Raw genomic sequence first — 16,738 nt, 5'->3', positions numbered from 1 at the left:
TTTATTGTCTCCCCCACCTCCCCCAATACATTCTACATTATTCTTAGTTGTTTTCCTTCATGTAGAAATAACCTACAAGGAAAGAAAGGGTTTATTTTAATTCCGATATTTATGTCCCATTGACTTGCATTGGTTTCCGGTATCGGAATCGGCGATATCCGATACTTTTTCGGTATCGGTCCGATCCAATCCGATCCGATATTTCCCGATATCGGAAGGTATCGCTCAACACTAGTCATCAGTCCTGTACTTTACCATTGATGGCTTATCTTTAGGATAGGTCATCAATACTAGATCAGCTGTTCAATGCCGATATGCTTAGCTGTGGAGTGGAAAAGTGAAAAGCACAGCTCCATGAACTGCATAGTGGCCACAGTGGGGCACTGCAGATCCACTCCTATTCATTTGAATAGGGACGATGTGCAGTACTGGGCCGCAGCCACTTTGTAGTTGATGGAGCTGTGCTCTGCAGCTCCACAATGGATCACATCTGGCCAGCACCGGGAACAGCTGATCGACAGGGGTGCTGGGTGTTTTACCCCACCGATCTGGTATACCATTTGTATTAAAGTACCAGAAAAGCCCTTTAATGACTCAATGGACAAAGAGATTTCAGCACTTGGTGAGCTTATCCGCTATGGTAAGAAAAGTAGGGCTGTTCCTTCTCCTTCCTAATTAGTAATTCTGTGGTACCTCCATGGGTTCACATTGCCACAGAGAAGGGGAAAGGTCCAACTTCTTAGGTCTCATTGCTGCCGGCGAGGATCCCTTTCTGTTACATATCCCCATTATGCAGATCTGTATCTCATCTCCACCTTTGTGAAATCAGATTTAGACTGATGAAGGTCAACATAAAACGGACTAATTAAGGACACGATGACAGTAGAATAAAAATGACGCGGTTTGTATAATAATGAGAAAATGGTAGAAGGACCATGAGAGAAGGATTTATTGTAATAGTCCACGTTACTTTCTCTAAGTGCCTTTTTTTTCCCTTTATTTCTTGATTTTGCCCTGAGCGGCCACTGCTTCCATCGCCTTCTTCACAGTCTCCTCATCTCCCAGGAAAGACATAGGCTTCAATGGCTTTAAGTTGTCGTCCAGCTCGTACACTATAGGGATGCCAGTGGGAAGGTTGAGCTCCATGATGGCTGCATCTGACATTCCTGCAACCAGGAGATGAAATGCAAATATATTAAGAGGTTACAGTAAATACTGATGTGTGGAGTGTGATTACCCTGCAAAGAAAAAGACTCTAAAAGCCCAAGAGACATCAGTTGAGTACAGTTTGATATTACATTGTGCATGTATATGTTGGCAGCTTCCCCTAATGTTACAGCGTACCCGTCGTACTTTTCAGAATAAGCTGTCATGGGTGTACATGAGGAATATCACTATTATGACTCATATTCTGCATATTTCACCATTTTTCCCATCTACAGACTCTGTGCTAATTTACAGTTGTCTCTGAGCTGGTGGGTGGAGACTACCCACTATGATGTCTCCCATACACAGCACACGCAGTCATGATGGATCCCTGCTCTCTTATCTCTATGTAGCACATATTCAGAAGAATCAGCAGCATGGATGGCATTATACAGCAGTATATAGCAGTGTAGCTGTGAATCCAGCAGTGGGGTGAGATAAACACTTATTAATAAGCAGCTGCCCGGTCTGGATGTATCTCCCTGTGATGCCCCTAACCATATGGAATGAAAAATGCTTGAGAGTTTAACTATATGTGTTACAGAAGAGTAGTGGCAGCAGCTGAGGAGCAGGGACGGGTAAGTACTAATGGGGTCCTGTGCAGACATCTCTGGATGCCTCATAGAATGGGGCACTCCAGAAAGCAGTCTGTGATTTAGATAGGAGGCCTTCCATGCCTGTGACTCTCTCCACTGTAGCTTTGTGTAACATTAGGCATTAAGCAAAAAACACCATGGCCTATTGTAGAGAGCCATTCATCACCTCTTCCTCTTTAGGGCCTATTCACAATGTTTTTGACAAAGATTTGAAAGTGGATTTTATGGAAAATCCACATTAAAAAATGCTTTAAATTCTCTTTGAATAAGCTTTCTGCTGGTTTTAAAAGCCGCTGGAGACCAAGCCATGCCGGGGACTAGCCGGACAGGCGGGACCCCGTCACCTGCACCCTGCCCGCTGCTAATGACTGACAGGTCTTCCCTCAGTGCATGTAGAGGGAGATACTTGTCAGTCACTGATAGCGGGTGGGAGACGCTTTTAAAGTATGTTTTTCTCTGAAACGCTGCAGCAAATTGTTCCTGCCTGAAATCATACAGTGTTGAAGCTTGTATAAGAAGTCAGGTGCTGCTTTAGCAAAGAGAGTTGTCCTATATCAAGACTAGAACATGCAATTGCTGTACCCAAATTTGACCATATATATGAGAATACTGTCTCCTGTTACCTCTCTTGACTCCCCTGTACACATTAGCACTCAGCCTGGACTAAAGAAAGACTCATCTCCCCGAAAACAGGAGGTGCTGTTCTTTCTCTCCCCTCTAAATCATCTGTTAGGTGAGTGTGGAGAGACCCCATATGCATCAGAGGGTTGTCCGGTTCACCTGAAATTGGCAAGTTCAACAGACAGATCTATCGTGGATGGAGATCACAAGATAGTGGAATGGTTTCTAGACCTGCCTAATATTGCTCTATATTGTGTAATATGGACATACATACTTAGATAACTGCCAGACGAATGCTTGTTTAGCTGATTGCTAACTCTCCCTCCTCCCCATACACATGCATTCACATTTTCACTGAGTATACATGTGTTTTCAATGAGAATAACACGCCCCCCCCCCTGACGAAGTGAGGGCGAAACGCGTGTAGGGGTGCGAGGACACGTGCACTGCACCCACCTTTCATTGTAAGTACGGACAGCCACCCACTAGGAGATTATATTTATATGGGTTACAAGTAGGCAGATGTTTAGTGTGGGCTCATTATTTATACTTCCTCCAGAGTCACTTTACCTGGAATTTAGGCACATACTGTGTTACATAGGACCACAAACATCTCCACACATAGCCCTGTCAGTTATAATACCATTTGGATTTAATAATGAATTGACTAACTTTTTGCACAATGCACTTGTCACTATATTCAAATAATAGGGGTCAGATGTAATCTTGGTCTACAATGTATCTCAATTGTGTCTGACTGTGATTAAGGGAGGATAGGAGCAGACGGTGTCCTCAATGTGTTTTAACTGTGTTATATACTGTATGTTTAATAAAATTACATTGGTGTTTAAAAAACCTCTGGTCATCCGGACCTTCCTTTCCTTAGGGCCTTTCCTCTTTTTTGTTTTTCAATAAGAAGAGAGAAGTAAGTTGCCGCCAGACTCCTCTGCTGGAGAGCAAAATGATCAGGTATTGATATTCAACATGTCCAATCCTTCTTCCCCCCAACTTCATCTGTCTCCTTACACATCAGATACCCCTTCCTTGTATGAATAGGAATGTGAGAAAAACACTACATAATCACCTAACCTAACGTCAACCGAATCTTAAAGGGTCGGCTAAAAAAAGAATTTAAAAACTCTCCCTCTCTAATGGGTAGAATACTATATCATCCTAAACCAGCACCATGCAAGCGGAAAGCAAATTAAGAAGTGTATCTAATCGTAGCATTGTAGCAACCCTTTAGTGTTATTGTAATATTCTGAGCAGATAATAACACAGCGTTATATTGGATTTGATATTTTTGCAGGTGTGTTACCACCGCGCACCACAAGGTGGCATTATGAGGAACCAGAATGAGCTGGAGCAGCTGCAGATATTTATATATGGCTTCTAGAACTGGTGCCAGTTAAGAATAGTAACTTGGAGACCGTAGGAATGAGGGGGAGAAGAAGACTTGTTATATGGAGGTCAGGCTAAGAAATAGCTATAAGGCTATATTGTGCTATATGGCTGCTTGTTATATTGATAATGAATTTACACATGAAAAGCGATGCCATCGGGTAGAAAGTTAAATGTCCTGCTAACCTCTGTGTAAAGAAGGGTGTAAGGTCATTTTAGGAAATGTCACTATAAGGTTAGTTGGAAAAGGTCAGGGTAACTGAACCAGTCAGACGATGAGATGAGACAGGTGCAAGGAAGCAGCCAGGCCAAATACTATAAGTGGCATTTAAAGGGTCACTTTTAAGCTCTCCTGTGTGAGTACAGGAGGAGTAACACTATTTATGGCCATTATATGATTTGAATCCTGCATTTTCACCGGTTTTCCCCTCTGCACAGTTTATTTCTTAATTTGTAATTGACTCTGAGCTGGAGATGAGCTACTATGATGTTTGCTATACAGCACAGCACACAGATAGGGATTCCTGCTCTTCATTCCCTTTTTATCTCACAGAGAGAAGCAGCAACATGGAGGAAATTATTTAGAGGTATCAGGCTATGTGGATGTGAATCCATCTCTGGGGTGAGATAAAAGACTTGTTAGAAAGCTCAACACAATCTTTCTGTGTCTCTCTGCTTGTTTCCTCATCATGCTCCTCTCTATTCCTCCCTCATATATATAGACATAGGCAGATTGTAATGAGGGCAATCTGGGCTACCGACCGGAGCCCGAGGCTCCAGGGGGCCCATGGCCAGATTGCCCTCATTATACTGTATGCGGCGCCAATGCAGCGCACATATCCCAGCAGGCAGGGGCGGGCTTTGCCGGAGGGCCTCCAGGCCGCTCTCCCAGTAGCTGCACAGGGCCCCTGCTTCTTCTTCGGCAGGGCCAGCACTGCACCTGTAAACTTGCTTGCGTGCTGGCCCGGCCGCATCACAGCTAGGAGACACGGCCCTGTGCACGGCCGTGTCTGCTAACGTGACGTCACGCAGTGCGCGCTGTACTGCTACTTACCACCGGAGAGGAGCTGGATGATGGGAGCCGAGCCAAGGAATTGTGAGTGCCATGTGTGTGTGTGACACAGTGTGTGTGTGTGTGCAGATATCATTGTGTTTTCTATGTATGTGTGATATGTCTGTTTATATGTATTTTTATGTTTGAAATAAGTTTATGCCTGTATGTGCCTTTGTATATGTCTGTATATGTTTGTATGTGTGCACATTTCTGCGACCTGTATACGTGCAAGTCTGCATGTGTATACATGACTGCATGTGCGTATGTGCGTGACTGTATGTGCATGACCGTGGGTGTGCGTGCCTGCTGGTGCCTGACTGTGTGTGTGCATGCCTGCATGCAGCCTCATACTGTATATATGGAGCTACGTGCGGCCTCATACTGTATATAGGGAGCTACGTGCGGCCTCATGCTGCATCTGGGGAGCTACATGCGGCCTCATGCTGTATCTGGGGAGTTACATGCGGCCTCATGCTGTATCTGGGGAGCTACGTGCGACCTCATACTGTATATACGGAGCTACGTGCTGCCTCATGCTGTATCTGGGGAGCTACGTGCGGCCTCATGCTGTATCTGGGGAGCGCCGTGAGGCCTCATGCTGTATATAGATAGATGGCTACGTGCGGCCTCATACTGTATATAGGTGGCTATGTGAAGCTTATAGTGTATTCAGATGGCTATGTGGGGCTCATACTGTATATAGGAGGCTATGTGGGGCTCATACTATATCTAGGAGGCTATATGGGGGCTGATACTGTATATAGGGAGTTATGTGGGGGCTCATACTGTATATAGGGAACTATGTGCGGGTTCATACTGCATATAGGGAGCTACGTGCGGCTCATACTGTATATAGGGAGCTACGAGCAGGCCTCATGCTGTATACGGGGAGCGCCGTGCGACCTCTTACTGTATATAGGGAACTACGTGCGGCCTCATACTGTATATAGGGAGGTACGTGGGGCCTCGTGCTGTATACGGGGAGCGCCGTGCGGCCTCATACTGTATATAGGGAGCTACGTGCGGCCTCATTCTGTATATAGGGAGATACATGCGACCTCATGCTGTATCTGGGGAGCTACGTGTGGCCTCATGCTGTATCTGGGGAGCTACGTGCGGCCTCATGCTATATCTGGGGAGCGACGTGCGGCCTCATGCTGTATCTGGGAAGCGCCGTGCGGCCTCATGCTGTATCTGGGGAGCGCCATGCGGCCTCATGCTGTATCTGGGGAGCTACGTGCGGCCTCATACTGTATATAGGGAGCTACGTACGGCCTCATGCTGTATCTGGGGAGCTACGTGCGGCCTCATGCTGTACGTTGGGAGCTACATGTGGCCTCATACTGTATATAGGGAGCTACGTGCTGCCTCATGCTGTATCTGGGGAGCTACGTGCGGCCTCATGCTGTATCTGGGGAGCTAAGTGCGGCTCATACTGTATAAAGGGAGCTACGTGCGGCCTCATGCTGTATACGGGGAGCGCTGTGCGGCCTCATACTGTATGTAGGGAGGTACGTGCGGCCTCATACTGTATATAGGGAGGTACGTGGGGCCTCATGCCGAATATGGGGAGCGCCGTGCGGCCTCATACTGTATATAGGGAGCTACGTGCGGCCTCATTCTGTATATAGGGAGATACATGCGACCTCATGCTGCATCTGTGGAGCTACGTGCGGCCTCATGCTGTATCTGGGGAGCTACTTGCGGCCTCATGCTGTATCTGGGGAGCTACGTGCGGCCTCATGCTGTACCTTGGGAGCTACGTGCGGCCTCATACTGTATATAGGGAGCTACGTGCGGCTTCATGCTGTATCTGGGGAGCGCCGTGCGGCCTCATGCTGTATCTGGGGAGCGCCGTGCGGCCTCATGCTGTATCTGGGGAGCTACGTGCGGTCTCTTTCTGTATATAGATGGCTACGTGCAGCCTCATACAGTATATAGGTGGCTATGTGGGGCTTATAGTGTATATAGATGGCTATGTGGGGTTCATACTGTATATAGGAGGCTATATGGGGGCTGATACTGTATATAGGGAGTTATGTGGGGGCTCATACTGTATATAGGGAGCTACGTGGAGCTCATGCTGTATATAGATGGCTACGTAGGGCTCATGCTGTTTATAGATGGCTACGTGGGGCTCATATTGTATATGCGGGGATACGTGGTGCTCATACTGTATCTAGGAGGCTATATGGGGGCTGATACTGTATATAGGGAGCTACGTGGGGCTCATGCTGTATATAGGGGGATTATGTGGAAGCTCATACTGTTTGTAGAGGGCTATGCAGGGGCTCATACTGTATGCGGGGGCTCATAATGTATGTAGGGTCTCATACTGTATACAGGGGGATGTCAGCATACTTAATTGTTCTCAATTTTAAGTCATACAATTAATGTAAAAAAAATATTATAATTAATATATTAATATTGCCTTTGCACTTACAGGAGGAATAACAGAGGAACAGCAAAAGTGGACAGATAGGGCCCAATTCATCAAAGGTTTCACGCTTTGAAAGGTCATAAATTTTAGACACAAGTCGACTTGCGCCAAAATTTTGCAACGTTTGGCATTTTCATGGCAGTTTCTACCAGTTCTAACAAAATGGGTGGAGCAGGGGTGGGACGAGGGCATGGCGGGCAACAAATCCATTGTGTATGACCTTTTGAGTAAGAAAATAGTTTGATAGATATGTTGATGACATGACGGACTGAGGGCAATCGTGGTGAAATGGATCTCTTTAGAATTACTAATTAGACAGTTACTAATCTTGTGTAATAGGTAGACAATATCAATTTAGACAGACCCCACCTGATAATTGACTTTGCACTAGAAATTTGTGGCAACATTTTAGTGCATGGTGGTATATGTTAAAGGGAACCTGTCACCAAAAATAACACTGTTAACCTGCAGACATGTTGTTAATCTGCACGTTAACAGCGTTATTATGCTGCCCGGCGCCTGCACGCAACCAAGAAAATGCAGCGGGGAGAAAATGATCTTTATTCTCCCCACCAGCATTTGGTTTCGGTCATGAAGGGCACCGATTCAATCACCGCTATGAGAATACAGCTATAACCGCGCCCGCAGCCCTGACTGACACTAGCTGTGCATTGCGGCCAGCATGACTGAAACGAATGCTGGCTGGAGAATGAAGTTCATTTTCTCCCCACTGCATTCGGCTGCATGCAGGCTCCGGGCAGCATAATAACGCTGTTAACCTGCAGATTAACCACATATCTGCAGGTTAATAGCGTTATTTCTGGTGACAGGTTCCCTTTAAGCCACGATTTTATGCCAAACCACACGCATTTCCCCATCTGCACCACACCCACACAATAAATATGATGCAAGGCATGTATGACAGCTTTTTGCCACAAATTGCACCGTAATGCCGGAATAATGAACTTAGTACATCTATAGTACGCAAAAATTGCCTTTAATTGAGGTATCCTCAAGTTTAGAAGTTATCCCCTATCCATGGTGGTGGAACTGCTTGGACTCTCATCGATCCAGAGGATTGGAGCTCTAAAGAGCGGCCATCGATCATGCACAAATCCACTCCATTCATTCTTAATGGGACCCAAGTCCTGCACTCGCCTGGCCTTTGGCACTCCCGTAAGAATGAATGGAGCGACAATGTGTATGACTGACATGGTTTTCTTCAGAGTCCCAGATCTCTGGATCGGTACCCGTTCCAGTGATCTGACCCACAGCAATTGGGAACTTATCCCCTATCCCAAACTAACTTCCACACTTTAGAATACCCCTTTAAATGGAATTGGGCACCTGGTTTTTGCCACCTAATCTGAGAGCGGCTTGATGTATGGGGCAGAGACCCTGATTCCAGTAGTGTGTTACTTACTGGGCTGCTTGCTTCAGTTTGATAAAATTACTGTTTTATCAACAGGAGATTATCACGTGAGAACTAGTAAACCTGCTTCCATGTAATCCTCCATATTCATGAGCACTGTATAACCCCGCCCCCTGCACTTCTTGCCTATGCACAGTCTACACAGAAAGCGTCCAGTCAGTGGTGTGGGTGGGGTTATACAGAGCTCAGCATTCAGAGGACTGATAGATCTACAGCAGATGAAACAGGGATTTTATCAAAACTGCAGCAACCAGTAAAGTAAGTGGTACATTGCTGGAATCAGGGTCTCTGCCCCTACATCATGCTGGTCTCAGATGGAGTAACAAAAAACATAGTGACAGATTCCTTTTGAGCATACAGCACTTGTTCCTTACCTTCCAGATGTTTGACGATACCCCTTAAGCTGTTCCCATGGGCAGCAATTAACACCCTCTTGCCCGCCAGGATCTGTGGGGCAATGACATCATTCCAGTGTGGGAGTGCCCGGGCAATGGTGTCCTTCAGACTCTCACATGACGGCAGCTCAGATGCAGCCAGAGATGCATAGCGCCGATCCTGCACCGCAAGAAGTGGGTAAAGAATGACATGTAAGTGATTTCAAGTACATACAATGTGTGCAAGAGGAAGAGTCACAGGAAAACACCAGGGTATATGGTTGAGAACTGCATCCATAGTCCCCACCGTAAAGGGTCTCATCTACAGGGATGAGGTCTATTCTTCACTTTTTGGGATAGGTTTCTCCCAGTCTAACCATTTTTACAAACAAATAATGCTGGTAAATTGGTTTCCTCAATACGCGAGAGAGGAAAATGAGATGTGACCCGCCTTGGGGACCGGTGTGACTACAACCTGTACAGCTCTGCAGGACATCTAATGATTCGGTCATGACTGCAGTATTGTAGAGGCTTCCCTCCGACTGTCCCCTTACTACCACCCAACCATTTCACATCTCCACCCCACTCCCACAGATCCCAACCCAATAAACACCCATACCACCTTTCTTTGGATTAATTGGCCAAATCGGCCTTTTATTATATACAGTAATCATTACAACAATAAATAAGTTGTCCGGAGGTTCTTGGAGCTCCAAAACCTGGCGGAAACCAATAAATAATAATGAACCATCCAGCGTTACCCCCAGCCTCAACCACAGGCTTGGGGGCACCTATGTTGCTGGAAAACCTTTTTCCATAACACCGACTCCCAGGGACCCCACCCTGAAGAGTCCCAAAATCCACCAGGCAATTAACCAAAATCCAAACTTAAAGAGGAGGCTACCATCCACCCGATGTACAACTTCCCCACCACAATTGTGCCAAAAAAAACCTCACCGAAATGACGCAACGACATCCCCATCCACCATTTTCGATAATTCGACCCCCAAATTAAAGGGCGGGAGGGCGTTACCTTTACTCTTGGTGCCCCGTGCTGATTGATAGCCCCTACCCCCTCTCAGATAATATATAGGCCTGCTCTATTAACAACATCCCCCCTCCTTTTACCAACCCCTTAATCTTTTGACCCCATAGAGCCCATGCTTCTTCTACCTTTGTTCATTTGACCCATGCTTACCCTACCAAGCTGAGTCATGGTCACTACGCTTATGGCTCTGTTCTGGGCTTCGTTTATCCTTTCCGAAGCCTACAAAATACAGTTATATTTTCTAGTCTTGAGAAAGGCCAGATATGGCCAAAAAATCAAGTTTTATTTTACAAGGATTATCCTTTAGTGCCTCGGATTTTTTGGAATTCTAATGTCTTGGACCTAGTTGAAGGCCTTACCGATGGCACAAAACCCATCGATGGTGCATGAGATCTGTTCACTGGACTGTTGCTGTACTGGTGTGATGTGTGCAGCGTATGTACTACTGGTGCCATAATAACCATCTTTGTTTGTAGTAGTACGTAGTCTGTAATCTTCATGTTCTGGGCCTAAATAGACATGACAGACATGCAGAGAGCCAAGGAGGAAAATGTCTCAGGTTCCTGGAGGCATGTCGTCTACAGCAGAGAAGTCAGCCAGTGAAGTCTCCAGATCCCCTGTTCCTACCTAGCACTAATGATGGCAAATCTCCATGGGCCTATTCATCTTTCCATTTGTGCCTTTTTAAGTCTATTTTTATGTGAGTTCCTCTTGGATTTTTTTTTATGTTCACCATTGCTGGTGGGGTTTGGGATTTCCAGATGTTTTTGGTTGATTCATCAGTTGTGACTTTTTAAAAAGTGGCGCATTTTTTTTTTCGTCCAAATGCACTGCAGTCCCTTCTTATGGAGTGATATTTTATAAGCAAATGAAAAATTGTTGCATAATTTTAGTGAAACATGCAACTTTTTGCACTAAAAAGGTGCAAAAAAGGTTAAAGGCAAAACAAAGTGCATTTTTTTTATTTAGCGCAAAATTCATGAACAACGTGCTTCATATCAAAGAATTTGGCTCAAAAAATGTCAAAAGAATAACACAAAACAAAAAAGAAAGAAGTGCAGTAAAAAAAAAAACATCAAAAAATGAATCAGAACTTCAGAAGTGAAAAATAAACTGCTCCTCTGGTGCACGCTGAGGCCAAGGAATGGAAGTGTAATTAGCATGGTGTCCCAATTTATCAGGAATGGTATTTTGTACCCCAGTGTTGATGTGCAATGCTCTAAAGTAATATACCGTACTCCAAATTAGTTAAGAAGTGTGTGCCTCTCAATGAATTTGGTGCATCTTTCAGCTGCTGTGCGCCACCGCACTGCATGGACAGCACACAAACCGCACACTGACCAATGTTAGCCACTGGGCTAGTGTGGCGCCCCTGAGGGTTCGACCGCCACAGGGATGCTGCACTTCTTTAATAGAGTGTAGTGTTCCTCCTCTGAGGTAAGAACAGTGTGATGGTCAGGACCCAACCTCCACATCCAACACCACACTTCTCCCACCAGAGGGGGCTATTACGCACCTGCTTCTGCCCCTACTGGAGTTGGGAGAGAGGGGAACCAAGAGATAGGGGAACCAATTAGTGGGTGAGGGTAGAGGATTCACATTTTAGTGACACTTTAAATTTCATATTTAATACACAGCCATCTTGGGCTCAAGGTTCTTTGACTGTTCTTTATCGTGACCTTCCTCCCTGAGCGTGGATCCTGTGTGGACCTGCAGTGGATGGAGACACGGCCCTCGTACCCTGGCCTTGGGTCGAGAGGCAGGTTGCAGATAATGAAAGTCTCAACCCGGTCAAGGACCATGATCAAGAAGGCCCGGAGCTTAGGAGTGTAGCTCCACTGCAAATGGATCCCAGGGAGGATGCAGACGGAGCGGTATACGCCACCTTTCCTCGCCAACCTGATCTATTCAGAGGGATTCCGGCTGCAAGAGGGGTACCGGCCCCCGACAGCTGACCTTGCTACTCCACGTCCTCATCAGGGAAGTCCGGTAGGCCCTGAGGATCCCACCGGGTATCGGAAGGAGCGGAGCTGCCACCCGTACCCTTTTTCTGAGTGAAGTTCAGAGGGAGACCCGGCCTATCTACACACACACAGACAGTAAAGAACCCGGTCTGAGGTTTAGGAACACTCTGGTGCGGGGTCCTGATTGAACACTGGACTTACTCGGAGGTTGTCGGACCCCCCCGTCTCTGGTGACCGCAGAACTCCGTGAGGAGCAGGGAGACGCCTTCCTACTGCCATCTCCATCGTGAGTAAAAACCCTGGAAGTTAACCCCTATGGCCTCCGGACTCTTTATTCTGCATTACACTGCGTTATGTAGCACCAGACCTCCTAGACTACTACCCCCTCCATCCTGTCCCTCTGTCCTGAGGCCCTGCTCCGCCTGTGGGGAGTAGTAACAACGACGGCTGCCAAAACACCATTCCTCGGCGGACTGCAGCAGCGCTGGTGGCCTTCACCAGGTGCCACAGGTGGCGTAGTCGAGATCAGCCACTCAACCCGGATAAGCCCATACCATTCTTTTTAGTGCGACGGCCCTGGGCACGGAGCGGGTCCGGGCCACGGCTGCACCCCATCTACCACACAGGACCCCGCTCCGAGTCCCCCATCTCCCAGGGTAGGGCTTTCGAGCGTCACACACTAGCGCACTATTCTCATCCAATTTTACGGACAAGTATAGTGCAGGCAGTTACTGCCCTTATGCTGAATTCAGACATCTATGTATTACGGTCCGAGTATAAACCGCTATGCACAGGGAGGCCGCAGGTCTCATGACTCCAACTCAGAAGGCTCACATATGCCAGAGGCGGTCAAGTTTGGGTCAGGAGACCCCAGCCAGCCTTTACATGGTTCATGGACATCTGAATTTGGCCTTAAGGTAAGAATGAAGATCAGCTCCATTCATCTCAATTGGATTGTTTTGGCAGAAAGCATATGGATTTCTCCAAGCCTTATTCAGATGTATAGACAATTTCTGCAACAAAATTTCCCTGGTGGGAATTTATTGATGAAGGAAGTCTGTGTAGCACCCCGAGGACTCGGCTGCTACAGGGGTATTGCACCTCAAACCAGAGGTGTGGTATTCCACTCCCGGGTAAGGATGGAGTGTGGGACTGAGCTCAGTAGGCTGCATGCACTACATACATCCCATTTCCGGGGGACAGAACTACGGTACTCCCACCAAGTAGATGTGCAGGTACGACAGCGTCTGTCCCTGGCTGGAGTGGGAGGGGGGGTGGAACATCCCAGTAGTGTAGGGGCAGATAGGGGAGGGGCTCTGGGCATAGAGATAGGAGCCCATTGGGTGCTGGTCACCTGGGCTCACACATAGAGGGAGTATATATGGTGGGCACCATCTAGAGATAGGGTCAGTCTGTCAGGAGAGTTCTGAGGAGGAGTTCAGCCAGGAGGGCTGACAGGGAGCTGTGGCTCCGGCTGAGCCCAGCTCCAGGGCCAGGCCTGAAGCAGAGAGGAAGAAGAAAGGCCCAGAGACATGAAGGAAGAGAGAACCCTAAGATCCCAGAAGCAAACCAAAAAGGGTGAAGGGTTGGCAGAAGAGGGCACCGGATCCCAAGCTGGCGGAGGCAAAAGTAACCCTTAACCAGGAACCGGAGGTCGTGGGCAAGCTTTGCCACGACCCTCACCACATCCACCAGGAAGGTACACCAAGAGTAGGGTCAGGAAAGCCAGAGAAGGTTTTACCATAGAAGGCCCAAGGGAACCGGACAAAGGTGGATCCCTGGTGGGGACGGCCAGGAGAAAGAGAGAGAGAGAGGGAAGCTCAGGACCACGCTCCGGAACTGCCTGGGGGTTGGCCGAGTCCAGCACCTGGTGGATGCAGCACGGCTCGGGTGGTCACTCAAGGCCAGAGTGACTGAAGGAACACCTGTGAGTAAAAACCCTGAAACTGCATCTCACGTCTCTGACTCTCCTTTCTGCACTATCACTACCCCCATCATCCGCACCAGCTGCCCTGAGGCCATACCCCTCCCGTTGGGGGTTATACCACCATCGCTGCACCCATACTACCGGCCTCAGCGGACTGTTCTGCAGCGGCGGCCTTGTGACCGCAAATCAACGGGTGGCGTAGTCGACACAGAAACAACATCTACCAAGACTGCCACACACTTAGTTTGACACCCTGGGCACGGACCGGGTTACCGCCACGAGACTACTACCCCCATCTGATCCGGCTCCGGGTAAGCCCCGTGCGCGCGATGCCGCACGACACAGCAGGCCCAGGGGCGCGTCATCTGTCACCCCCAAAATTCAAATTAAATCACTTATACGTTCATATAGGGGACTTAGCCTCTATAAAAATCATTGCCAGAACTGAAATAACAAGCACTTTCCACCTATTGTGTCCCCCATTTCCTTGTAGAATGTAAGCTTGCGAGCAGGGACCTCACTCCTGATGTAACTGTTAAACTGTCTCACCTTGTGTTGAATTTATTGTTTGTACATGTCCCCGCTTAATTGTAAAGTGCTGCGGAATATGTTGGCGCTATATAAATTAAAATTCTTCTTCTTATTATTATTGTCTATACTGTTCTTTTTACATAAAAAATGTTTTATTACATATGTAAATTAGGGGTCCTCGGTGCACCCTTGGTGTGGCCAAGGTCTCAGTACACAGTTCTGCCCCCCAATTACAATCCTCCACACCTTCCCTTATGTTGACTGACAGAGCTTGCTTCGGAGCGCTGCCTGAATTGAATACCCAGCCCTGCGCACACTGACACTGCAAGAGCCAAGAGCACACATACACAGTATCCGTGTGTGCAGGTGCGTTCTCACCCCCCTGTCCTGACTGCAGCAGCCGCTCGCTGCACACAGGATCACACAGTAGCTGGTGGCCGATGCCAAAAGGAGTGGGAGGTGACCGCGTGGCCACACAGTGTAAGAACACATTCTCTTCCCTCTCACCTGTCAGCATTGGCCACCGAATACCGTGTGACCCTGTGTGCAACGAGCGGCTGCTGCAGTGTCAGTGTGTACAGGGCTGGGTACTCAAGTCAAGCAGCGCTTCAAAGTGACCTCTGTCAATCAACATAAGGGAAGGTGCGGAGGATTATAATTGAGGTGCACCGAGGACCCCTCATTTACATATGTAATAAAGTATTTTTTATGTAAAACAAAGTTAGTTAAATCTGTACAATCTGCATGATTTTTATAGGGGCAAGTTTCACACTGTATTTTGCTTTTTGTTTTGTTTTTTTTTTAATACCATTTTTTCCCCCAAAAAAATACTGTGTAAAGATGGTAAATAAAAATTAATAGCGAAACAAAAAAAACCTTCCATTAATTTGTGGCTTATTTGGTGTGGGGTGATTTTTTCGGTTTTGTTTTTTCAATATACAGCATGCTCTGAATATGGCATTTTTTTGGAAGTTTTATTGGCTACTTTTTAAGACATAAAAAACACTAGAAAAAAAAAAGGAAACAAAAAACTAATGTTACTTTTTTGACATAACTTTATATAATCTTGACTCCAGTCAATCTTACTGCCATGCAGACATAATAAGTCATCTGTTTCATGGATTGAAGTTACTGGAGATGCTATGGTTTCTTACCTTGCTGATCAGCTTGTAGTATGGATGGTCTTCTCCCATGGGTGGTGGAGGGATGTCATAAGACCTCCTCCAGATCTTCACTTGCTCCTCTCCATGCTTCTCAGCTGTTTCTGCCTTGTTCAGTCCAGTCAAGCCCCCATAATGACGCTCGTTCAGCCTCCACGACCTGTGCACTGGCAGCCACATCTGGTCCGTGCCTTCCAGTATATACCACAGTGTCTGCACCGCCCTCTTCAGAACAGATGTGTAGCAGATGTCAAACTCCATCTTTGCGTCTTTAATGGCTTGAGCCCCTCTTTTGGCCTCCTCTCTACCCTTCTCGCTGAGGTCAGCATCGAACCAGCCACAGAACCGATTTTCCTGATTCCATGAGCTTTCGCCATGACGGACAATTACCAAACGGTGCGGCATGGTGACTACCAAAACGGATGTAGTAACTAGAGCTGTGACTTGGATTGAGACGACCTCTGAATGTTCACTGTGGCTTGTAAGTGGGGACACAAAGCTGCGAAGAAGTCAGATGAATATCCTGGTCCCTGAAATGTCCCCCCAGCCAAACTCAGGTCATTAAGACTTATATACCCAGTGTTAGTTCTCATGGTGTCCAATCACTCAATAAGGACAGATGTCCAATGGGAGAAGTGGAAAGGGGGGACGAGGCTTAAAATAGTCTCGCCCAACAGTGACAGCTGGTACTGACCTTTAACAGGGCAACTGAGGAGGTATCGACTAAAGGTCACTTGTACCTTTACTCTGCAAGAATGTCTGGTATCGAAAAGGGTTATACTGTACAGTGTCACACTGTGATGTTCCTTGCTCGGTTTGGTGACTATTTGATCAGATGGTTGTTTTATTTCAGTATTTTTGAGCGGTATTACGTGTCATTATCCTGCATTGCTTTATGTTGTGTTCACTGCTGAAAGCATTGTGCAAGAATCGAATACACGATAGTCAGATATTGGCACAATAGCATGTGAAATACACTCCTCA

General features: G+C 47.0%; 1 protein-coding gene across 1 annotated transcript; it reads right to left on the bottom strand.

The window, feature by feature from the left end:
* Positions 1-925: 925 nt before the first annotated feature.
* On the bottom strand, positions 926-16,333 carry PGAM2 (phosphoglycerate mutase 2). Its single transcript, XM_073650880.1, has 3 exons — positions 15,749-16,333; positions 9,125-9,305; positions 926-1,166 (listed from the first exon to the last, which is right to left on the bottom strand). Exons 1-3 carry the CDS (start codon positions 16,157-16,159, stop codon positions 997-999), a joined length of 762 nt encoding a protein of 253 aa, XP_073506981.1. The 5' UTR covers positions 16,160-16,333; the 3' UTR covers positions 926-996.
* Positions 16,334-16,738: the final 405 nt, after the last annotated feature.

This window comes from Phyllobates terribilis, unplaced genomic scaffold, assembly GCF_046119375.1.
Source record: "Phyllobates terribilis strain yellow unplaced genomic scaffold, ASM4611937v1 Scaffold_11__3_contigs__length_659146591, whole genome shotgun sequence".
Lineage (NCBI taxonomy): Eukaryota > Metazoa > Chordata > Amphibia > Anura > Dendrobatidae > Phyllobates > Phyllobates terribilis.
This window is presented reverse-complemented; position numbering and strand designations above follow the sequence as displayed.

Bases quoted from the DNA above. Each gene is read 5' to 3' on its own strand.
- PGAM2 (XM_073650880.1), bottom strand. From the start codon at position 16,159: ATGCCGCACCGTTTGGTAATTGTCCGTCATGGCGAAAGCTCATGGAAT. The intron at 9,306-15,748 runs GTAAGAAACCAT...CTTGCGGTGCAG, and splicing joins ACTACAAGCTGATCAGCAAG to GATCGGCGCTATGCATCTCT. The intron at 1,167-9,124 runs GTAAGGAACAAG...TCCTGGTTGCAG, and splicing joins TATCGTCAAACATCTGGAAG to GAATGTCAGATGCAGCCATC.